Below are 26,494 nucleotides of genomic sequence, written 5' to 3' on the forward strand. Positions count from 1 at the left end.
GCTTGATTCTCATTGGTTCTCTCCTTTCTTACGGTGACCAGTCTAATCAGCCTTCCTTGCCAAGTCCCTCCCCTCCCCCACCCTCTGCCAGGGGCTTCCCAGGGTGTCAGTTGCTTGAAACTGACTGCAGGCAGGATGTAGGCATCTCTCCTTCAGAATGGACATTAATACATTGACTAGAAAAGAAAGCATTTAGAAATGTATCATTTGTCAAAATTGCATGGCTCTTTAAAAAGGATAGAGAAATGCTGAATGTTTTGTGTGTTGGCATCGACTCTTTATTTCTGTTCAGACTTTTAAGTTTTCAGAAGCTTAAATATAGAGCCCTTTAAAAAAAAAAAAGGGAAGAAAGAAGAATTTTTCTGGCTAGTGGACCTCTTTTTAAGAAGTGCTTCATCACCCTCCTCCACCTCTCCGTGCTGTTTCTCTGCAGCTCTCTGTAGGGTAGGGCTCTGTGCTGGCTGGAAGAATGCTCATTTGTTAGCTGAATAGAGTTCATCGACAGACATAGATCAATATAGGTTTGCTTTATTTCCTGTGAATTCCAAAATGCCATCCAAAGAGTCTTGGTCGGGTAGGAAAACTAATAGAGCTACAGTTCACAAATCAAAACAAGAGGGCCGTCAGCAAGATTTATTGATAGCAGCCTTGGGAATGAAACTGGGTTCTCAAAAGTCGTCTGTGACAATCTGGCAACCTCTGAAACTCTTTGCTTATTCGCAGTTGACATCACTTGTTAGAAGAGCAACTCTGAAAGAAAACGAACAAATTCCAAAATATGAAAAGGTCCACAATTTCAAGGTAAGAATATTTATTTTTAACCTTTTCTTATAAGAAAGGAAATGCACATTACTTGAAATATACAATTTTAAAAGTATGTCTTTTTAAAACTAGAATGACTGGACTAAACTGTTCTTGCTATTCAGGGAATGAAGATGTTTTAAGCATGATTTTTTTTTTTAAGGAATAGCTGAGTAAAGCTGATAGAATCCAACCCCATTTTCTCTAGTGCTGATTTAGTATTCTGTTTGATCAGTGTATACTCAGTGGTAAAAGTCTTGACTGATATTTAAAAGGTCTCAATTAATAATGATCTTGGCATTATTATTTGTGATGCAAATATGTCTAACCACCTTTGTGGGATGTTTTGTGAGAGGATTAGATCTTATCTCCTTTCATTTCTGGTAAAAAGCTTTGGCTATAAGAAGCATGTGCTGTTGGCATCTGGATTGAGCAGATGGTGTCCATTTCCCATAGTTTCTGTCTTTTCTCCTCTGCTGATGAATTGCCCATGATGAGAGGAGGATGGCTACCGTGGGACTGTTAGGCTGCTGACACTTAGCAGCTTCTCTTCACTTTCTGAGTATTTTCTTTCACCTTGCATATGTGTATATATGTATAGTTTTTAAATTATTATGTTACTGTGTTTTACCAACTGTACTTTAATCATTTTTTATCAAAATGTGTGTGTAGATTCAAACTATGTGTAGATCTTGCCTGCATTTATAACATGATACAAGACCTTGAAGTTCAGTCCTTTGTAACATAATTTGGAGAACATATGTGAGATTGTATGTGGGAGACCCAATTACACGTCATGGGTAACTGCACTAGCATTTCTATAGTAACTGCCCAATAGTTATACAACTTTATAATGAAGTTCCTGAGATAAGAATACTGTTAGTGTAGACAAAATGGCATTAGTTTTGATGTTAGGGGGTATCTGTTTTCAGAAGATGATAAACTGAAGACCCTGCTCTTCCATTTGTTTATTAATTTATTCAGCAGATAGAATGCACCAAGCTCCAAATTTGCAATTTATCCTGATTTTTAACACTAGCATTAATTTTACTAAAATGCCAAATACCCAGCCTCCAGCAGCTCAGCTTTTTCCATAGTGAAAAAGATTTTTATGAACTTCAGATTATCTGGGGATAAAGGATACATTCCAGAATGCATGGGCTGTGTAATGATTGCCAATGTTTCAAGGTAAACCAAGTAGTGTTTTCTTTTCTCTCTTTCAACATTATTAAAGACTTGACCTTTCAACCAGTCTTTGATGTAAAATGAAATTGAAACCACTGCTGTAAAATGTATCCAGTCTTAACTGCCTCTTCTGTTTATGACCTAAACAGTCCCTCTAGGTACTGGGCCTCAGTGTCTTGTGTGATGTGCCACCTGGTCTTACAGGATTTTTATCAGGAAAATGATCCCAAGTATATCCTTTTGCAGGTATCAAATTGTGTACATGTTTGGTCTCAAAAATAGCCATTTCGGTTCCTAAGCAGGAAATTATGTGAACTCTTTCAAAATGGCTGAGATTTTAAAATATATCCCTCTGGTATGTTAAGCAGAAACAGATTGACCTGTTAAGAATGCCATTTTAGTGCTAAGTTCATTGTACATGCTTTCTGTCAATATTGACAAAAAGCAAAGGGTAGATCTGTTCAAGAATTTCATAAACGAGCACATTCTTTCATTTTTGGGGTTCTGTCTTCCAGTAATTTCTCAGTTTCAACTTAACATGTGACTTTAATGAGCAGATTTTGTATAGCCAGAAAGTGCTGACTGTGGGACCAATTGTGACTTATAGCTCAGTACCCGTACTGTTAAAATTCTAGGGGTTTTTTTGCTTGTTTGTTTATAAAGAGCATATTAAAAAGTAGAAGTCTGCTTCCCTTTCTGGAGCTAAAAAATTAAAGTGAGCTTGGACTCACTGTTTTTTTAAAAAAAGTGAAGTATTTATGCTCAGAAAGAGCTCCATGTTGGACAGTGGATTGCATTACATATTTTTTAGAGTTGCTAATAAGGTCAAAAGTCTCAAAATTTGACTCTTTCCATTGAAATTACTCTGTTTCTTAAAAAATGTTTCTGTGGGGTCACGTTATAAAAACAAGAAGGTGGAGGGGGCATACTTGACTTCCAGGGACATCCCTAAAAGAATTCAGAGTCTGAGGCTGGAGCAGTGCTCTCCCACACAAATGCTCACTTAGAAGGTCACTGCCTGTGATATATAAGTATGTCCAGCTCAGAGATTTATTGTCGGGAAAGTCCTGAGCATTTACATACTGATAATCATTCATGTGGCCTTGCCATTGACTGTTTTTTTTGTTGCTGAAAGTGTACTCTGCTGAACCACCAACCCACTCACCAAAGCCTCACTTTAGTGTGGTTTTCTTTTTTTGCCTCTTGAACTGCCTTGTTATATAACATTGCTCTGTGGTGTGGAACAGCTGTCAGATCTCATTTCAGAAGGTGAAGCCACGAGTATCTTGTACCTTTGGTGAAACCCCCCCGACCCCCCACAAAAAATTCAGCTGGGCCTAACTCCATATTCTAGGCAGGTGTTTGTTTTTTGTTATTGTGTTGTTTATAATAAAAGAGAAAAAAACAAGAAGGCTTCCTATTTTGCTGTGTTATATAACACAGTCCCCGTCCATTATTACTTACAAGGAAGGATTTGATAAAGAATCTTATCACAAGAAAGATAGTTGTCTTTCTTAGGGAGGTCATCATTTAAAAATAAATATACCACATCCTTTAAAAATGATTATCCTGTAAAGTTGTCAATATATATTAGAGTGAAAATAATTTTAACTGTCTCCTGGGTCAACCTCTCATTTTAAGAACTGCCCCTATCCTAACACAACAGAGACAGCAAGTGCATAAGTGCAGATTTCTTAAACCGACTTAAAAACTAAGCAAAACAAAATCAACTCAGCCATAAAAGTCAGACACAGGCACCCCACCAGCAGTGACTATATCCTGCATCTGAGGCTCTCCAGATTGAATGATAACTCAGATCCAGTCCTTGCCCTTAGGAACTTGCTTGTTACTTGTGTGACCTTGGGCAGGTTGCTTCATCTCTCTAAACCTCTGGTTCTACGTGAGAAAAGTTGAATTCCTGATATGTGTAGGTACATGATAACCACTATTCCTGTTATTACAAATTACCCCTAAGTGGATATTTTTTCTGAATCCATACCAAGACTGTTTCTTGCCCAGTAGCAGAGATCCTGATGCAGTTGAGAACCCTGGCATGATTGTGGTGCTAAAGAAAGCTCTTGCTTCTTTCTTAGCTCCCAGGCATAGTTATGTAAGAGCAGTGCATTTTCACGCACCACAGAATACAGTGAAATCTTCTGTATTTCTTTTATTTGCTTCAAATTATTCAATGTTCCATTTGGTATGTTTAATTCAAATAGCTCTGTAAGACAAAATCAAGATTACGTATAATGTAATAATAACAGAGAACTGACTACTTGGGCAAATTAAAAGAAACATGAAGGATCATAGATATTTTTTAAATTTCTATTTTTTATTAGAATATAGCTGATTCACAATGTTGTGTTAGTTTCAGGTATACAGCAAAGTGATTCAGGTTACATGCATCTGTTCTTTTTCAAATTCTCTTTTCATTTAGGTTATTGCAGAGTGTTAAGCAGAGTCCCCTGTGCTATATAGTAGGTCCTTGTTGGTTATCTATTTTAAATATAGTAGTGTGTACATGTCAGTCCCAAACTTCCAATCTATCCCTCCCACACCCCATAACCATAAGTTTGCTCTTTGTCTGAAAGAGTTTGTTTTGTAAATTAGTTCATTTGTATCATTTTTCTTAGATTCCACATATAAATGATATCCTATGATAATTGCCTTTTTCTGTCTGGCTTACTTCACATAGTATTATAATCTCCAGGTCCGTTCGTGTTGCTGCAGATGACCGTATTTCCTTCTTTTTAATGGTTGAGTATTAATTCCATTGTGTATATGCACCACGTCTTCTTTATCCATTCGTCTATTGATGGACATCTAGGTTGCTTCCATGTCTTGGTTATTGTATACAGTGCTGCAGCGAATATTGGGGTGCATGTATCCTTGCAAACCATATTTTTCTCTAGATATATGCTGAGGAGTGGGATTGCAGGATCATATGGTAGTTCTATCTTTAGTTTCTTAAGGAACCTCCATACTGTTCTCCAGTGTCTGTACCAGTTTACATTCCTACCAGCAGTGTACATGAGGGTTCCCTTTTCTACGCACTCTTTCCATTTATTGTTTGTAGACTTTTTTGATGATGGCCATTCTGAATGGTATGAGGTGATAGCTCATTGTAGTTTTGATTTGCATCGTCTAATAAATTAGCAGTGTTGAGCATCTTTTCATGAGCCTCTTGACCATCTGTATGTCTTCTTTGGAGAAATGTCTACTTAGGTCTTCTGCCCATTTTTTTTAATTGAATTGCTTATTTTTTTATATTGAGCTGTATGAGCTATTTATATATTTTGGAAATTAATGCCCCAGTCGCATCATTTGCAAATATTTTCTCCTATTCTGTGGGTTATCTTTTTGTTTATGGTTTCCTTTGCTTTGCAAAAGCTTTGGAGTTTAATTAGGTCCCTTTTGTCTATTTTTGTTTTTCCATTAACCTAGGAGATGGATCAAAAAAAGATACTGCTTCATTTCATGTCGAAGAGTGTTCTGCCTATATTTTCTTCTAAGAACGTGCATTTTTCCATCTGTTTGTGTCATCTTCAGTTTCTATCATCAGTGGCTTACAGTTTATGGAGTATAGGTCTTTTGCCTCCTTATAGTTTTCAGAATACAGTTAGATTTATTCCTAGGTATTTTATTCTATTTGATGTGATGTTAAATGGGATTGTTTCCTTATTTCTTTCTGATCTTTCATTGTTAGTGTATAGAAATGCAACAGATTTCTGTGTATTTATTTTGCATCCTGCAACTTTACCAAATTCATTGATGAGTTCTGGTAATTTTCTGGTAGTTTCTTTAGGATTTTCTATATATAGTACCATGTCATCGGCAAACAGTGACAGTTTTACTTTTTTTCCAGTTTGGATTCCCTTAATTTATTTTCCTTCTTTGATTGTCAGGGATAGGACTTTCAAAACTATGTTGAAAAGTGGTGAGAGCCGATAACCTTGTTTTCTACTAATCTTAAAGGAAATGCTTTCAGCTTTTCACCATTGAGAATGATATTAGCTATAGGTTTGTCATATATAGCCTTTATTATTTTGAGGTATGTTCCCTCTGTGCCCACTTTCTGGAGAGCTTTTATCATAAATGGGTGTTGACTTTTGTCAAAAGCCTTTTCTGCATCTATTGATTTGATCATATCGTTTTCTTCAGTTTGTTGATGTGGTGTTATCACATTGATTCACAAATGATCCTCATCCTTGCACGCCTGGGCTAAATCTCACTTGATCATGCTATGTGATCCTTTTAATGTATTGTTGGACTTGGATTGCTAGTATTATATTGAGGATTTTTGCATCTATGTTCATCAGTGATATTGGCCTATAAGTTTCCTTTTTGGGTGTTATTTTTGTCTAGTTTTGATATCAGGGTGATGGTGGCCTCATAGAATGAGGTTGGGAATATTCCTTCCTCTGCAGTTTCTTGAAACATCTCAGAAGGATAGGTGTTAACTCTTTAAGTGTTTGATAGAATTCACCTGTGAAGCCATCTCATCCTGGACTTTTGTTTCTTGGGGTCTTTTAAATCACAGTTTCAGTATTTGTGATTGGTCTGTTCATATTTTCTGTTTCTTCCTGAGTCAGTCTTAGGAGATTATACCTTTCTAAAAATTTGTTCTTCTAGCTTGTCCATTTTATTGGCTGGCATATAGTTGCTTGTAGTAGTCTCTTTATGATCCTTTGTATTTCTGTGATGTCCATTGAAACTTTTTTTTTTTCCATTTCTAATTTTATTGATTTGATCCCTCGTCCTTTTTTTTTTCTTGGTGAGTCTAGCTAAAGGTTTATCAATTTTGTTTATCTTTTCAAAGAACTAGCTTTTAATTTCATTGATCTTTTCTTTTCTTTATAATTTCTTTTCTTCTACTAACTTTAGTGCGGGGGGGGGGGGGTGTTCTTTTTTGTCTCGTTGCTCTTAGTATAAGGTTAGGTTGTGTATTTGTGATTTTTCTTGTTTCCTGAAGTAAGATTGTATTGCTGTTATACACTTCCCTCTTAGACCTGCTTTTGCTGTCTCCCATAGGTTTTGGATGGCCGCGCTTTTTTGTTTTCATTTGTCTCTAGGCGTTTTTTGGTTTCCTCTTTGATTTCTTCAGTGATCCATTGATTGTTTAGTAGCATGTTGTTTAGCCTCCACATGTTTGTGTTTTTTACATTTTTCCCCCCTTCAGTTGATTTCTAATCTCATAGTGTTGTGGTAGGAAAAGGTGCTTGATATGATCTTTAATCTTAAATTTATCAAGGCTCACTTTGTGGTCCAGTGTGTGATTTGCCCAGAATATTCCATGTGTACTGAAGAATGTGTATTCTGCTGCTTTTGGGTAGAGTGCCCTATAAATATCAAGCCCATCTGGTCTAATGTGTCATTTAAAGCCTGTGTTTTCTTATTGGTTTTCTGTCTGGATGATCTGTCCATTGATGAAATTGAGGTGTTAAAGTCTTCCACTCACTATTATTGTGCTGCTGTCGATTTCTCCTTTTATGGTTGTTACCATTTGCCTTATATATTGAAGTGCTCCTGAGTGTATATGTATTTTAAATTGTTATATCTTCTTCTTGGATTGACCCCTTGATCTTTATAGTGTCCTTCCCTGTCTCTTGTAACAATCTTTAAAGTCTATTTTGTTCTGAGTATTGCTATTCCATCTTTCTTTTGATTTCTATTTGCATGGAATACCTTTTCCATCCCCTCACTTTCAGTCTCTATGTGTCCCTATATCTGAAATGGTTCTCTTATAGACAGCATATATATGGGTCCTGTTTTTGTATCCATTTAGCCAGCCTATGTCTTTGGTTGGAGCATTTAATCCATTTACATTTAAGGTAGTTATTGAAATGTATTGGGTTGGCCCAAAAGTTCATTCCTAGTTTCTATAAGATCTTATGGAAAAGCATGAGCAAAATTTTAGGCCAACTCATATGTTCCTTTTGTCATTCTTTTTTTTTTTTTAATCAAAGGATACTTGCTTTACAGAATTGTGTTGATTTCTGCCAGACTTTAACATGAATCAGCCACAAGTATACGTATGTCTCCTCCCTCTTAAACTGTCCGCCCACTCCCCTCCCAGACCTACCCCTCTAGATTGTTGCAGAGTTCAACTCAGGTTTGAGTTCCAAGTCATACAACAAATTCCCATTGCCTATTGCCATTCTTAATTAGTTTGGATTTGGTTTTGTAGATGTTTTTTCTTCCTTTCTTCTTTTGCTCTCTTATGACTTGATAACTAACTTTAGTGTTGTGTTTGGATTCCTTTTTTGTTTTTGTGTGTCTAGTGTAGATTTTCAGTTTGCAGTTACCATGAGGTTTTGATACAGCAGTCTGCATAGAAACAAGATTGTTTTAAGTTGCTGGTCTTTTAATTTCAAATGCACTTCCAATGTCCTGGATTTGTGCTCTCCTCTCCTCACAGGTGCTGGTTTTGATATATTTGTGTGCAGATAATTTCTTTCCCTTACTATGTGTTTGCCTTTACCAGTGAGCTTTTCCATTTGTAATTTTTCATTTCTAGTTGTGGCCTTTTCTGCCTAGAAAAGTAGTAAGTTCCTTTAGCGTTTGTTGCAAAGCTGGTCTGGTGGTGCTGAATTCTATCTTTTGCTTGTCTGTAAAGCTTTTGATTTCTCCATCAAATCTGAACAAGAGCCTTGCTGGATAGAGTGTTCTTGGTGGTAGCTTCTTTCCTTTCATCACTTTAAATATCTCATGCCACTCCCTTCTGGCCTCCAGAGTTTCTGCTGAGAAATCAGCTGATAACTTACAAGAGAACTCCCATAATGTTATTTGTTGCTTTTCCCTTGTTGCTTTTAATGTTCTTTGTCTTTTTGTCAATTTGATTACTATATGTCTTGGTGTGTTCTTCCTTGGGTTTATCCTGTATGGGACTCTGTACTTCTTGGACTCAGCCGATCTCACAGCATGTATTAAAAAACTGTTTCATGTTAAAGACTTATATATAAGCCCTGAAACCAAAAATCTAGAAGATGAAAACGTAAAGGAAAATGTTTTTGACATTGGTTTTGTCATTGATTATTTACATATAGCCCCAAAAGCACAGGTAGCAAAAGCAAAAAATAAGTAGAAACTTTTGCACAGTAAAGGTAACAGTCAACTGAGTGAAAAAGGCAACCTATGGATTAAGAAAACATTGACAGTTGCAAATAGTGTATCTGGCAAGAGGTTAATATCCAAACTATATAGGGACATCATACCAAAAAACTCATTTCAGAAATGAGGAAAGGACCTGAATAGACCTTTCTCAAAAGACAGACAAATGGTCAACAGCTGTATGAAGAGGTGCTCAGCATCACCAGTCATCAGGGAAATACAAATCAAAACAAGATATATCATCTCATACCTGTTAGAATGTCTATTGTCAAAAAGACAAATAACCAGTGTAGGAGAGGGTGTAAAAGAACCCCTTATGCACTGTTGATGGGAATGTAAATTGTTAGTGTATTACGACCCAGCAGCAGGTTGCCTTTTCACTCTGTTGATTTCTCTTGCTGTGCAGAAGATTGTTAGATGTAGTCTCACTTGCCTATTTTTTGCTCTTGTTCTTTTCAAATTTGGCGAGGGATTTGGAAGTTTGTCTTTCTTGGAGGCTATTAGTGGAATTTCTTAGGAGTCCTATTTCTTTTATGGGATTAAAAAACAAAGTATTAATAATATAGCATTTGGGGAGAACTTTGCAAGTTTGTTTTCACTAGGAGGCTGTTAGTGAAACACATTAGGTATACTTTGTCTTTTATGAAATTAAAAACCAAATAATTTAAAAACAAAACAAGCTTTTAAGATGTTAAGGTTGCCACTTTTAAACACCTTGAGGAGGAGCGTGGCACTCTTTCTCTGTCACCAGAACCTATCCTAGTTCTTATTTTCAACGAGTATCCTAATTTGAGACCCTCTGTGAGGGAGCTGCATCTAATGCAGTATTGATTATTTCCATCCTGTCTGTCTGTGCTGTTGACAATGTTTTAGATAACATGGTTTCTCCAAAATGTTTCCTAAAGTGGAGAATCAGCCTGGCATATGACTCTCAACACAGTAACAAGTTAAGGATGTAAATCCTTAGGAAGAACACACAATTTTGAAAAGTCACCTCCTCTAGAATTCTTAGTACTTTAGTTTTTGTCCACACAGTAATCTCCAAGGATTTGGGACGTGTTCATGCTTTATAGGCAACTTTTTATAGTCGTTTGTGTCATATATCCATCCCCCTACCTTAGGATTAAGTCTTAATTCTGTTCCTGTGTAATATTTCATATATCTGTTTTCTACAACTTTGACACATTATACTTTTCTTTTTCTTTGTGGCCTACTATATCAACATTCCTTGGGAGACAGTCTAATAGTGAAGCCTACTGTGGCTTTAATAAAATAATCAAAGTTTATGCTTGAGGAATATGTACATGTCATAACATCTTCTATCTCAGTACAATTATTACCCTTATTAGGTAGCATTCATTATTCTTATGTAACAGTATATAGCCCAAAATATCATTGCCCAAAGGGCAGAGAGAACAGGCACATAGACACCAAAAGAAATGGAATAGAAATCTAGGAAAGATCTTTTTAAGTGAAGAGATCACATGCAGGTATTGATTTTTCTTGCTTAGATATTTTACCACAGCACTACTGATGGCTGAGAAACCACTACAGATTATTTTCCAATAAATAACATACCAATAGCTTTTTTTTTTTTCCAGGCTTACTAACCTCTCACCTTAAATTACATTAATATTCTTTCTGCTGCTAGAATAGGAAAGAAAGAAAAGGGGAAATAGCCCAGTGGCGGTACACTCCTAAAGAAAATAATCAACTGCTTATTTTCTATATGTGTGTATTTTGTAGGGAGCAAAAGTAGAACCGGGTGTGTTTTTAAAGGGTTATCCAGACATAGAAGTTGAAAAGAATACATTCATTTTTAGGTCATGGGAGCCAGAGGATTCTTGAATGTCCTCCAGTCTGTTGCAATGGAGGTGACATTTTTGGCGATGTGAATGGATTTGCCCAAATCAGGCCTGAGTCTGAGGTTCATTCTTTCTCTTTTGTAGAACTCCTGTGTTTGGAGTCCTATCCCTTACGTGTTCCACACCCTGATTGCTGCTTGTGGCTCTGCCCTGCAAGCTCGTACAGTGTGTTCATAAAGAGAAGATCCACCTCTCAGAGGCCTGTAATTTTGCTTTCACAGTTTGCTATTACAGCTCATTACTCCACCATTGTATGATGTTGCTTCAGTGTGTCTTTTTAGAAATCCACTTGGAACCCAAACTGATATTTACCATTTGAAAGGACAGATGGGAGACTTTCCATCCAAATGTCAGAAAGCCCAACCCATGCTCTCTGAGGCAAAGTGGGAAATTACTGACTCACATAGTAGGAAACGTCCAGTGTTACTTGAAGGTATCCCTTGGCCCAGGGCTTAAAATGCTACCAGGACTCTGTCACCCAGTTCTGTCTTCATTTTTAGGCTCCCTCTGGTGACAAGATGGCTGGTAGAGGTGCCTGCTCTGTATATGCTCAGATTCTAGTCAGCTGCTTAAAGACTATTTGAGCAAAGGGTCTAGGCTTGGCAGGCGTTCACCCAGTTATCTTATATGCCCATCTCTGAACCAGTAGCTCTGGTTCAAGAGAATGGAATGTGCTGATTGGCTTGGATCTAGGTCACATACCTTCTGCTGCAGCTGGGGATAGGGTCGGCTCCATACAGTTCACGTGGGTTGAAAACTATTAGCCAAAGACAAGACGTTTATTCTGCATGGCTGAAAAATAAGAAATGCCCATTACAACATTAAATGACAAATGAAATCACCAGTTACAAGATCCTCGTGTACAGCTCACTGAATATAATATTAATGTAACACTTGGCTGAGAGAAGTGCACATGTAGAACATGAGGGTAAAAGAATCCAGAAGCCGTTCAGCCTATAGAAAGGGCATTGAGGATGGCTGATTAGGTTAATGCCATTTGACATGTGTTGAAATGGGTGCCCAGAAAAGTCGCAGGTTCAAGCTCACATGAAAGATCAGTTTTAGAATCAAGAACGTAATCTCACCTCCCACTTTCAGCCATGATGGGAGAAATAGATATACCTTCCCATCTTATACAACTAGCAAACCATAAAAAGTATGCAAAACAACAGTCAGACATTGAGCAACAGGTATTACAGTTCTGTGATACCTGAAGAAGGAACACAAGCAAGCTGAGTCTTAAGACTGCTCTCACTCACTGCATGAAGGCAGTGTCCAGGCCACAGCACATGGAGGGGAAATCCTCTGGTCTAACCAAGTTGAGGACACAGACTGGAGTTTGGCAAGACAAAGAAACTAAAATTTGGAGGGCAGAGTACCTGGGGGACAGAGCTGTACTCAGAGCTCTGGAGTTCTGCATAGGCGTCTTCATGAGTCTTTTGAGTGAGTGCTTATGTACACTTGCATGAGAAGAAACTATCAGAAAACCACCAGAAAGCAACAGGCTGAATAATTTCCGAAATTCACCCTCGGCTGAGCGTAGTTTTGCCCACCTGAGAGTAGAAGTGGAAAGACATCATAATAGATGAGGCGTTGTTTTACAAGTCCTCAGAATGGTATCGTCTTAGTAGCACGATTACATTAGCAGTAGACTAGAGGCTGCAGTGAGGAAAGAAAGGGAAGCTGCTTAAAACAATCCAAATGGAGTCTCTAGAGATAAAAAAAAACATGCCTGAAATTTAGAATACACTGGATGGTATTAATAGCATACTAGGTAGCAGAGAAGACGAAGATTATCGAACCAGAAGACACAGCAATAAAAATATCCAAAATGGAGGACAGAGACCCGGGGCAGGGGGTGGGGGCACAGCCTCAGAGACCAGTGGGACAATATCAGTCTACCTTAGGTGCAACTGGAGTCAGAAGACGCAATGGTGGGAGGTCACGGGATAAAGCGATAATTACCAAGAATTGTGTAAATTTGACGAAAACCCACAGATCCAAGAAGTGCTATGAGCACCGGATAGAAAAAAACATGAAAACACCACTAGGCACATCATAATCAAACTGCTGAAAATCGGTGCTAAAGAGAAAATTGTAAGAGCAGCAGAGAAACAAAGAGGAAACCAGGCTATGGGTAAGAAGTTTCCTTCCTAAAGTGGTACTCTGCTTCAGCCTGATGGTGACGTTTTAATCCCTTACATGTGGTAAAATATATAAAAGATGGCTCTAGGCTCTAGAAATTAAACGTGTTTGGTTTCTCTTGAATTTTATTTTCACATTCCAGTTTCTTTTTTTTAATTATTATTATTATTTTTACTTTACATTACTGTATTGGTTTTGCCATACATTGACATGAATCCACCACAGGTGTACATGAGTTCCCAACCCTGAACCCTCCTCCCACCTCCCTCCCCATATCATCTCTCTGGGTCATCCCAGTGCACCAGCCCCAAGCATCCTGTATCCTGTGTCAACATTCCAGTTTCATTATGTATTTGTAGTTTTATGGTTTTATGGATCATGGAAAAAGCAAGACAGTTCCAGAAAAACATCTATTTCTGCTTTATTGACTATGTCAAAGCCTTTGACTGTGTGGATCACAATAAACTGTGGAAAATTCTGAAAGAGATGGGAATACCAGACCACCTGACCTGCCTCTTGAGAGATCTGTATGCAGGTCAGGAAGCAATAGTTAGAACTGGACATGGAACAACAGACTGGTTCCAAATAGGAAAAGGAGTACGTCAAGGCTGTATATTGTCACCCTCCTTATCTAACTTATATGCAGAGTACATCATGAGGAATGCTGGACTGGAAGAAACACAAGCTGGAATCAAGATTGCTGGGAGAAATATCAATAACCTCAGATATGCAGATGACACCACCGTTATGGCAGAAAGTGAAAAGGAACTAAAAAGCCTCTTGATGAAAGTGAAAGAGGAGAGTGAAAAAGTTGGCTTAAAACTCAACCTTCAGAAAACAAAGATCATGGCATCAGGTTCCATCACTTCATGGGAAATAGATGGGGAAAGAGTAGAAACAGTGTCAGACTTTATTTTTGGGGGCTCCAAAATCACTGCAGATGGTGATTGCAGCCATGAAATTAAAAGACGCTTACTCCTTGGAAGAAAAGTTATGACCAACCTAGATAGCATATTCAAAAGCAGAGACATTACTTTGCCAACTAAGGTCCGTCTAGTCAAGGCTATGGTTTTTCCAGTGGTCATGTATGGATGTGAGAGTTGGACTGTGAAGAAGGCTGAGCACCGAAGAATTGATGCGTTTGAACTGTGGTGTTGGAGAAGACTCTTGAGAGTCCCTTGGACTGCAAGGAGATCCAACCAGTCCATTCTGAAGGAGATCAGCCCTGGGATTTCTTTGGAAGGAATGATGCTAAAGCTGAAACTCCACTACTTTGGCCACCTCATGCAAAGAGTTGACTCATTGGAAAAGACCCTGATGCTGGGAGGGATTGGGGGCAGGAGGAGAAGGGGACGACAGAGGATGAGATGGCTGGATGGGATCACGGACTCGATGGACGTGAGTCTGAGTGAACTCCGGGAGTTGGTGATGGACAGGGAGGCCTGGCGTGCTGCGATTCATGGGGTCGCAAAGAGTCGGACACGACTGAGCAACTGAACTGAACTGAGGACCTTAAATATGCACACTCACAAATATAAATAGAATGTACTTTTTTTTTTTAAAAAGAAGAGGTTAACATCTTTAAAGATTATTTCAGGGTAGGAAAAATATGTCAACAGAAGAAGCGTATTTTGCTTTGTCACTAGTACTCCATAGACGGAGGAGCCTGGTTGGCTATAGTCCATGAGGTCTCAAAGAGTCCAACACGACTGAGCAACTTCACTTTCACTTCACTAGTTCTGTTGGGAAGTGGGGAGAATACATATAGATGCTGAAAGACAGCAAAATTCCCATCAGTAACTATGCAAAACAATGGAATAACATCTTTAAAGTGCTCAACAATAATAATACTACTATATTCTAGAATACTATATTCTGCAAAAAATCTTTCAAATATGAAGACAAAATATTTTTTAAACAACAACAACAACAAAAAACCTGAGTGATTCCATCACCAAGAGACCTATAAGAATGTTAAAGGAAGTTCTTCAGACAAAAGAAAAATAATACCAGATGGAAATTTAGGTCTGTACAAAACAATAAAGAATGCCAAAAATAGTACCAGGTCTCCTGCATTGCAGGCAGACACTTTACCCTCTGAGCCACCAGGGAAGCCCAGTAAACATGTAGGTAAGTGTAAAAATATGTTTTTCCGTCATTTTAGTGTTTTTTTTTTGAAAAATTAATTTACTGTTTAAAGCAAAAATAGTAATATGTAATTTGCACAAGTAACACAAATAACAATAGCATAAAGTATAGGGTCAGAAAGTGTAAATGTATTGTTGTAAGATACACTATACATGAGGGGGCATAATATTGTTTGAAGGTAGACTATAATATTATTAAAGATGTATATGGTAAACCTTAGAACAAACTCTAAAGAATAAAACAGTTATAAGCTAATAGTGTAGACAGAATGTATTCATAAAAAGTATACAAGAAAAAAAATCCAAATGAAATATATAGAAAACAAAAGCTAGATGACAATTTAAAGCCAATTATATTGAGAACTATACTAAATGGAACTAAACTACACACTCCATTAAAAGAGAGAAGTTGTTGTCAGATTGGATTTAAAAACCAAGATGCAACTATATTCTATCCACAAGAAACCCACTTTAAAGAGACAGAGAAATAAAAAGATGTATCATACAAACAGTAATTCAAAGAAAGTTCAAATGGCTATACTTAAACATAGTAGTTTTCAGAACAAGAAGTATTATTGGCAGTAAAAAGGGTAAAATTCATCAAGAGGACATAGTTTAAAACTTATATGCACCTAATATCAGAGATTCACAATACATAAAGCAGCAACTGAAAAGTGAAATGGGCAGATGCCACAATTACAGATGGAGATCTCTGCACTTCTGTCACAGTGATAGGACAGACAGACAAATAGAACAAATGTAAAATCAGTAAGGATTTAGAAGACTTGAACAACAGTATCAAATGTGGTATTTGCAGAGTATTCTACTTGGCAGCAGCAGAATACACGAACTATTCAAGTGAACATGAAAGATTTACCAAGATAGACAATATTCTGGGCCGTAAAACAAGTGTCAATAAATAGAAAAGGATTGATATCATATAAAGCATATCCTCTTACCACAACACAATTAAGTTTAAAATATGAAAATGTTTCCACATATTTAGAAATTAAACAACTTACTATTAAATAACTCATGAATTAAAGAAGTGATCATAGGAACATTAGAAAATATTTTAGCCTGAATAAGAGGAAAACTACAACATACCAAAATTCTTGGAATGTGGCTAAAATAGTGCTTAAATTGAACTTTGTACCATTAAATGCTTATTTTGGGGGGGAAAGGTCAAATTAATTAGCTAAACTTTCACCTTCAGTTCAGTCGCTCAGTCGTGTCCAACTCTTTGCGACCCCATGAATCGCAGCACGCCAGGCCTCCCTGTCCATCACCATTTCCCAGAGTTCACTCAAACTCACGTCCATCGAGTCGGTGATGCCATCCAGCCATCTCATCCTCTGTCGTCCCCTTCTCCTCCTGCCCCCAATCCCTCCCAGCATCAGAGTCTTTTCCAATGAGTCAACTCTTCTCATGAGGTGGCCAAAGTACTGGAGTTTCAGCTTTAGCATCATTCCTTCCAAAGAAATCCCAGGGCTGATCTCCTTCAGAATGGACTGGTTGGATCTCCTTGCAGTCCAAGGGACTCTCAAGAGTCTTCTCCAACACCACAGTTCAAAAGCATCAATTCTTCAGTGCTCAGCCTTCTTCACAATCCAACTCTCACATCCATACATGACCACAGGAAAAACCATAGCCTTGACTAGACGGACCTTTGTTGGCAAAGTAATGTCTCTGCTTTTGAATATGCTATCTAGGTTGGTCATAATTTTTCTTCCAAGGAGTAAGCGTCTTTTAATTTCATGGCTATAGTCACCATGGAGCCCCAAAAGATAAAGTCTGACACTGTTTCCACTGTTTCCCTATCTATTTGCCGTGAAGTGATGGGACCAGATGCCATGATCTTCGTTTTCTGAATGTTGAGCTTTAAGCCAACTTCTTCACTAGCAAGAGAGTTCCAGAAAAACATCTGTTTCTGCTTTATTGACTATGCCAAAGCCTTGACTGTGTGGATCACAATAAACTGTGGAAAATTCTGAAAGAGATGGGAACACCAGACCACCTGACCTGCCTCTTGAGAAACCTGTATGCAGGTCAGGAAGCAACAGTTAGAACTGGACATGGAACAGACTGGTTCCAAATAGGAAAAGGAGTACGTCAAGGTTGTATATTGTCACCCCGCTTATTTAACTTATCTGCAGAGTACAACATGAGAAACGCTGGGCTGGAAGAAGCACAAGCTGGAACTTTCACTTTAGGAAACTAGAAAAGAAGACCCAATTAACCCAATAGAAAAACAATAGAAAAAATTTGGATCTCTTTTACTAGAGCTTTAAAAAGAGTTTGAACTACATAGTTTAAGAATTTTTTGTGCATTTTCGTGAAACCTTTTCCAGGTGATTAGAGGAATACTCTATTCATAATAAAACAACAAACTTCTTCAGGTGACGTTTTTACAACTATAAGCCAAAGAGAAATTGAAACCTGGCTTTGAGGAACTGTGACTGTTAGTACAGACTGGGCTTTGAGAAATTGTGGATCATAAGATAATGCGGATTAGTCTGAGCTTTTTTGTTTCTTAGTGTTCAGTTTATATCCTATAATGTGGTATAGAGATTATCTGTCAGTCAGCTGTGGATGGTACAGTGGTTTTTATTGCACAACCTGGTTGATTCATTTATTGTATTTTCCTATTATCCTTTCATAATATGACTTTAGGAGATTGATATTTTGAAGTGTTGATTTACTGTGTTGATTTTTCCTTACTGATATTTAAATGCAACATTAGTCCAAGTAATGAAACTAAACTTTCAAAGTAGAAGTGTTTTAGGTATGGTGTTCAACATTTTAAAACTTTTTAACCATAGTTCAGTTTAGAGACAAAGCTTTCATTAGAGCTCCTATAAAAAGAAATTAAAAGAAATTTGCTTCTGAAACTTGAAAAATGGCTAAACATTAAATTATAGGTTCTATAATGCTTTCAACACCCATATTTTAGAATGGAAAGTTTTTAAATTACTGAGTGATATTTATTGTTATATCATTTATTACACAAACTTCACCTTGTAATGTGATAAATAAAATACATGCCTTGAGTAGTTTGGTGTTTCCACTGCCTGATTCCTGGATTTCAAGTTGTTGGCTCTGTGTAAGGGGCCAGTCTGACAGCTTAGAACATTGACACCAGAAACTGTGTTTGTATTTTAGCACTAAGGAAATTGTGTATGAGCCTAAGCTGGAGAAGGCAGTGGCAACCCACTCCAGTATTCTTGCCTGGAGAATCCCAGGGACGGAGGAGCCTGGTGTGCTGCAGTCCATGGGGTCACAAAGAGTCAGGCACGACTAAGCGACTTCACTTTCACGTTTCACTTTCATGCACTGGAGAAGGAAATGGTAACCCACTCCAGTATTCTTGCCTGGAAAATCCCAGGGACAGAGTAGCCCTGGTGGGCTGCCATCTCTGGGGTCACACAGAGTCGGACACGACTGAAGCGACTTAGCAGCGTGAGCCTAAGCAAGTTCACTTGTCTGTACCACATTAACTCAGCTATAGTTTTAGAGATATTTCTCCCTCACTGGGATAGTGTTGATGTGGAAAGATAGATCATGAAGGAAGCCATAAAGAAATTTAAACTTTGTTAACAAGGCCCAAGAGGGTGACAGAGGATGAGATGGTTAAATAGCATCACCAACTCAATTGACATGAATTTGAGCAAACTCTAGGAGGTAGTGAAGGACGGGGAAGCCTGGTGTGCTGCAGTCCATGGGGTCGCAGAGAGTTGGACATGACTTAGCAGCTGAACAACAACAAGACCCTGTATAGGATTGTGGTGAATGGACTGTGTGAATAGAATTGATAATACATTATTTTTTCTGTACATGTTTATGTTTAAAGAACTGTTTTATATAGCAGGTAATAAAAGTCATTTGTGTGTTTTACATGTAGGAGCAGAACTAAATTATTAATAGTGTCCTGATAATTGTCCCACTAGTAAAGCATGGCTAGTGTTGTTGTAGCCTGACCATGTTACGTTAGCTTTTGCCTGTAGTTATTTCTCATATTTAGGGGGATACCACTGATTTGTGATATGACCAAGGTATGTCCAGGAGTCTCATAACACCTCCCTCAATTCTGAACAGTTTTCTCACTCTTGAAACCTTAGGTTACTGAGTTGCCTGTCCTTTGTCCTCCTTTTCACAGTGATACATACCTCTGACGGTATAACTACTTGTGTGGTGAAGTGAGTACCTCACAGCCCCTGCACGATCATGGGTAGTAGCCAGCTGTGGACGCTGTTAGCACCTGGACACCTGGCAAAGGGGACATTTGTCCAGTGCTTCCATGCACCCAGGACCCCCTTGAGGTTGGCCAGAGGCTGTGCCCCTCCTGTACCAGGCACCCTCCAGCCCCAAGCATTGCTTGAGGCCATATTTTAGCATGTGCTCCAGGCACTCCTTCTGCCTTTCGTGCCCTGGGCACCACCTTACACTAGAACAAGTCGGGGAGGCATGGCCAGCGCCCTGTCAGTGCTGCTGGCTTAACCATACCCAAACCTTATTGTTTGGTATAGCGTTTTCCTGAAGATTGTTAAGACTACTCAACGTTTAAATAACAAGGCAAGAAGTACTGCTCTGATACTAAAAGAAAAAAGTGTTAGTCGCTCAGTTGTGTTCCATTCTTTGTGACCCCATGGACTGTAGCCTGCCAGGCTTCTCTGTCCATGGGATTCTTCTCCAGGCAAGAATACTGGAGTAAGTAGATAGCTATTCCCTTCTCCAGGGGATCTTCCTGACCCAGGGATCAAACCCAGGTCTCCTGCATTGCAGGCAGATTCTTTACCACTAAGCCACCAGGAAGCTATGATACTAAAGATACTCCTATTTTTAAGTTCCCCCTCCCTACCTTTTTTTTTCCCTGCAGGGTACCTGTGTACAGTTTTAAGTGTTTGTTGCTAAATAGCCAGCGTTCTACAGTCTCGTCTCATTATTTAGTATCAATCAAAATATACCTTAACCACAAAGAAGTCAAATTAGGACCAAAATTCTAAATCCCAAACCTTTTGGATCAAAATAAACCCATCTCAGTAAGACTAAAATTGGCTACTTAAAAGAGTACATTCAGCTGCCCTAAAGATAAAAATGAAAAAAAAAAAAAGCCTTTCGTGCCCAGCTGACTGCCTACCTACATTCCTTTCGTTTTGATTCTGATCATCTGTTCTCTCCCTTCGTTGCCTAATATCCCACTGGAGAACTGACTCATCAGAGCCTCCCAAATGAAGAGCGGCAGCTGAAATGTCATTCCCACCTTTCCAGGCAAAATTTCATTTCCCCTAATGTTCTTACCGCCTCCAACATAGTTTATATTTGCAGCAGGCTTTGTAGGCACTCTCCTTGGCTGTTTGCATTCATGCTTATTTCTAGAGGTAGTGTTATGGCTTGGGAGGAATAATGAAGATGTGATTTTTCTCTTTCTCTTGCCATAGCATAGAATTCTTTTCTGCTGTTTCTGTTACTGACATTCAAACTGGAGATGTGAACGTCAGAAACCTGAGAAGCAGGAGTGCTGGTTTTCTTATGGAAACCAGGGTTCAGGTTAATGTGACTGTAGGCCCAGTTGAGAACAGCTTCAGTTTTTATCTAGATTGATACCCAGGAGACACAGGACCCTTGGCCTGTGCCATGTGGACCCCTCAGAAGCCCACCCATCTCACTCCCTGTCTGTCCTTTTCAGCCTGTTGCTGACCGTTACCCACCCTGTGACAGACTCTGTTGGGTCCACTGGTTAATACAGTCTTTCATCTTCATTTTTAAGGTGATTGATGTGACAGAAGGTATTCACAGGTGAGAGCAATCTCAGATGCCATGATAGTAAAGTTGTCTTTTTTCCAGTTGCAAGAGAAGAGGTCCTTAAAACAAGCTGCTCTGCCCTTTGTTGCTCTGCCCTTTGTTCATGGCAGTATAATTCATGCCATGTGCTGGGTCACTTTCATTTGTCAAGATGTGCCAAAAGCTTTGGAGGTGGCCTAGGAAAAAATACCTGTGGCCAAGTTAAAAGGTAGCTTTCCTCAGGACCATCTCTGACCTCACTAACACTGTTACATGCTGATGCTGATTGGGATCAAAACATTCCCCCAGGGAATCCCTTTTTTACAAACTAATCAAGTGATTGGTTTAAATAACCAAAAGGAAGAAACAGTGGTTTATAAAGGAATTGGTTATTTTCCCACCTTATAAAGCCAGCGTATGTCATTAAGGTCATACAGTACACAACAGAAGCTGAGGTGGCCTCTGCTTATAAGAAGCAGTATATAGAGACTAAAGAATGTTATAGAATAAAGCATGATGCTACCAACACAGGACCAATATCCCTCAGCCTTAGCCATAAGAAACACAGACAAGGAGCCAGAAGTTTGGTGAGTTTGGTTTGGTTTGTTAATGCCGTCAAGAGGAAGATAGGTGATACATTTTCCTGATCTACATCCAGTGCTGGCAAAGTTACCTTATCAGATTTCCAGGTTTACAACTAAGAATTAGTGGTGGGAAAAGGGTTAGGAAGAGAGAGAGAGAGCTGACAGCCTTGGAGAGTAAGAAGAGACAGGAAAACTAAAACACAGACTTAGATAAACATAAAAATCTGGGACAATTTACAAAAATTCCCTAAAAAAATTACACATGGACAATGTCACTTAATGAGTATCTGTTCGTTGTGTTATGAAGACGTCAGTAATCTTGATTCCCTGAGTGCTGACCTGTGCGGATGTCTAAGAGCGTTTGCTGTATCCTACAGGGCATCTCAGGCATAAGCCGTTCTCCTTTATAACCTTGCGTGTGTCTGAGCGCCTTGTGAACCACTCAGGCCTCCTTTCTTCCAGATTCCAGCCTAGCTCTCTCTTCGCATACTCCGAAGCAGAAAGAACCTCCAAGATGCAACTTTTGACCTTTTAATTATTGTATTTTGAATGTCCATTTCTGATTAAATCGTTCTGAGACTGGTAGTCAGAATACAACTGTACCTGGTAAGCAGAATTATCTGCAGGTGTCAGTGCCCTGGAGCTTCGTCTGCAGGTGTAACGCGGGCCCTGTTTCTGTGGTGCCAGATAGACAGAACAACTGGAAATCGTACAACTATTCTAAGTTGTACAGTTTTTACAATTGACTTGTTAAAGGTATCTTTTTTTGAGTCAGTAAAATATGTGATATAAACATCACTGCTAATGTAAAACTGCATATAAATAAAACATTCAGATAAAGCTCAAGTGTAACACAATCACCCTTTTTAAAAGAAAGTGTGCACCGCTTTTTCTTTAATGCACTTTACACTGTTACAGTAGTGATATGATTATAATGCCACCCAGGAAAGAGACTTGCTTTCAAGCACAGCAGCCCTTCTCTGAATTTCTGACCAGTTCCAGTTCCTATTCCCCACTTTTTCTAAACTTCATTTGCTTCATGACTGAACTTACTTCCTAACACAATAGCAGCTAAACCGTCAAGTATGAACTCCCTTAGCCTGCTGGGTCCCAGGCTCCCACCACTCCTGCCCTGCACAGCCATCCTCTCCCCCTTACGCTTGGCCCTCCCCCCTCGGGGAAGGGGAAGAGTCCGTTTGCTCTTACTCAGAGCTAGACCCTCTGCCCTGGTCCCATCTCCACTGGGTGCCCTCAGGAAACTTACTGCAGGAGCTACCGCCTCTGTCTCCATCCCTTCCGCTCGTCCCCTCCCACCTCACTCCCAGACCTGTTCCTCTGCTTCTGGTCCCCCTGTTAATGCCATCTGCCCTCATCAGCAGGCCCCAAAGCCTAAGGCTTGGCCCCCGTCCTCCACCTCTCCCTTGCCTGTGACTCAGTCCGTTACCAAGTCCTACTGACCCTGCCTCCGCGTGCTCAGTCAGCACTGCCTGAGTTCAGGTGCACGCCATCCAGCACCTAAACCACAGCTGTAGCAGCCTGCCTGGTCTGTCTTCCTCCAGCCTTGATCCCTTGACTGTGTCACTTTCCTTAAAAATCTTCAGTGGCCCTGCACTGCTGACTGAACAAAGTATACGTTTGCAGGTATGGGAGAGGCCCCATCTGCCCCTCTCCACTCCTGCCACCCCACCCACACTGAACTGCCTCACAATCCTCTAAACATCCTGTTGTTTCGCTCCTGTTGTGTCTCTGATTTCCTTGGAGCAGCCTTTCCTAATTCATCCTCTGACAGACACAACCCCATTTAAGCCTGATTCTGCTCACCCGGAAGCCTCAACGCATTCATCTTAACCAAGCAACGCCGCTCCCCAGCTGCCCTTATACTTTGCAGACACTTTCAGAAGAGGTTTTTCATGTTATATTTAGCAGGAGAAACCTATGGTGAATTCCTTGAGCCAGTATTTTAAAAAAATTTTGTTTATGTCTTCACTTAATGTTTGTAAATGAATAAAAATGATTAATTCATGAATGATGTCCATTTGTTTTGATAACCTTTAGGAGGATCAAAGAGACACCAAGACTACAATATTCAGTTTTTATAAGTACAGGCCAGTGTCATGGAGTCAGGAAAGTCAAAAAGTTTAAAAAATAACAAGTTGTAGATAACAAAAATTCAAAAGGAAATTCATTTAAATCCTGTTACACAAATACTAGTTCAGCAAGCTTCTGGTGCTTCAAGCCCTACTTCTAGAACCATTTCCTTGAGAGCTATATAACATAAAAGTGGTTTAAGAAAACAAAATTAAAACCACCACCACCACTAAAACCAGCCCCAGGTGGCAAGATGCCTTTATAAAAACCTTGTCCGAGAAGGAACTGAATCAAGAACAATTTCCTAAGGATTGCTTTCTGAGACGCATGTGTGCTCCCGATTAGAGAACATTGGGCCACTGGGACAGTGAGACTGTTTCTTCAGCATACGTGATATGAAGAGATGTCACAAGGCTTTCAGAAGGCCACGTTCACCACTGCTTTGTGAAGGCAAAGCAGGGAATTGGTTCTATAACATCTCAGTACACAGCACTGTTTGCCAAGAGCCCTTCTTTGTTCCCGTGATTTATACACCAGTGGAATTTAAACACCTTTTGTCATGAATAACGGCAGGTACAAAACCGGGACTTCTCCACTCTTCTAGTCCAGTTTATTAACCTTACAAAGTTAAGTGAAACTGGATTATCCTGAGATTGCCTCCAAAAATAACTTCACAGTTCTATAGATATTTTGTGACTATATAACTTTTAAAATATGAGTCAGTGCTATCTGTTTCACTCATTTGCCTCAGATTAAAAGCAAGATTGCATACTTTATCCAGTTTTATTCACTCAGAGGAACATAGGAAAAAACAAAGACATCAGACACTATCTGGATGTTAATCTTGGGCTGAGCTTCAGGAACTCCAGGAAATGCTTTCAGTTTGCAGGCTCTGAACATCATTAACAACCCAGAAGCAACTGTCTGCGTTCCTGACACTTCCATAAAAAAAAAATAGACAGGATTATGGCCTTCTTTTTTTTTCCCCAAAATCAACACAAAGTTTTGTATTTGAGCTCACTTGGCAGCGACCAGAGCCACAAGTAAATACCTGCTTGGAACAAACCCTGGGTTATCCACTGTTGCCTTATATGGATATTTTGGCCAGCAGTAGTATTTTAAATTTTAATATACCATATTTCATTGATTCTACTGCATGTTTTTGTTTTTGTTTTTTTTCATTTTAACATCTCTGAAATTGGGATGAAGCTTATAATCAGTGGCATGCCATAAGTTAATTGGTGATTTCTCTACATGGAATGTATGTATCTTACATTCAGGGTAAGTCTTATGTTCAGTGGCATCTTAAGTTTGAAGTTTATATATATATTTGCATCAGTCTTAAAAATCACTTACCAATAAACAAGTGAGATCTAATTAAACTTAAAACCTTTTGCATAACAAAGGAAACCATAAACAAAATGAAGACAACATACATAAGAGGAGAAAATATCTGCGAATGAAGTGACCGACAAAGAATTTCCAAAATATACCAACAGCTCATACAGCTCTATCAAAAATAATCCAATCAAGAACTAGGCAGAGGACCTAAATAGACCTTTCTGCAAAGAAGAAATACAGATAGCCAAAACGTATATGAAAAGATGCTCAACATTGCTGATTATTAGAGAAATGTAAATAAAAGCTACAGTGAGGTACCACCTCATCTGGGTCACTCACTGGCATCCTTAAAATGTCTATAAACGATAAATGCTGGAGAGGGGTTAGAGAAAAGGCGACCTTCCTATACTGTTGACGGGAATGTAAATTGGTGCAGCCACTATAAAGAATAGTATGGAGGTTCCTTAAAAATCTAAAAATAGAGCTTCCATGTGACCCAGCAATCCCACTCCTGGGCATATATCTGGAGAAAATCGTAATTCAAAAAGATAAAAGAATCCCAGCGTTCGCTGTAGTAGTATACAATATCCAAGACATGGAAGCAAGTTAAATATCCATTGACAGGAATGGATAAAGAAAATGGTACATGTTTATAGTGGGATACTACTCAGTCATAAAGAATGAAATAATGCCACCTGCACCAACATGGATGAACCTAGAGATTATCATATGATACCATTTATATGTGGAATCTAAAAAAAAGACACAAATGAATTTATTTCCAAAACAGAAACTCACAGACACAAAACAAATTTATGGTTACCAAAGGGGAGAGGGGCCCAGGGGAGAGCGAAATTAGGAGGCTGGTATTAACATGTACACACCACTATATATAAAATAGATAACCAACAAAAAGCAAAAACAAAGCAAAAAAAAAATCATTTGGTTTCTAAGATCAATTCAGTACATAAACAGAACATCAGTAAAAGTGACAATATTAGCTGTAATTTCATTGTTTGCAAATCAGATTGTCACACTATGGTTTTGACTCTAGTATTACTGTTGTCTACTGGAGGAAATCATATATATAAGAAATTATCTCAGTTAAATGTCATTGATGCAGATCAGTAACTTCCTTGTTCCCTCTCCCTTTTCTTCTAACCTGTTTCTTGAGCACATTTTCAGCCAATATTTGCTCAGAAGTCTTAAAGTGTTAATATTCAAGATATGTTTTCCTTTATTCTTTAATGTTCAGGATTTGGATGTATTGTTTTTCTGTTCTACCAGTGTTTTTTCATCTGGTTTAAGCTAGAATGGCTTCTCTTTCCTATGCATAAAGTCTATAGGTATCTTAGTGTTTGAATTCTTTGGGGGTTCCTTTCTTAGGGATAAAAGAATCTACTGCAGTAAAATTTTTATGAGCTGGGAAGATGAGTGAGTAATTACG

General features: G+C 38.8%; 1 protein-coding gene across 1 annotated transcript in view; it reads left to right on the forward strand.

The window, feature by feature from the left end:
- Positions 1-26,494, forward strand: part of CHN1 (chimerin 1) — a 208,006-nt gene that overhangs the window by 157,523 nt on the left and 23,989 nt on the right. The window contains exon 7 of the mRNA XM_052662504.1: positions 724-801. Within this exon, the coding sequence (XP_052518464.1) occupies positions 724-801 (78 nt within the window). The remainder of the gene's footprint in view (positions 1-723; positions 802-26,494) is intronic.

Source organism: Budorcas taxicolor, chromosome 2 (genome assembly GCF_023091745.1).
Source record: "Budorcas taxicolor isolate Tak-1 chromosome 2, Takin1.1, whole genome shotgun sequence".
Classification (NCBI taxonomy): Eukaryota; Metazoa; Chordata; class Mammalia; order Artiodactyla; family Bovidae; genus Budorcas; species Budorcas taxicolor.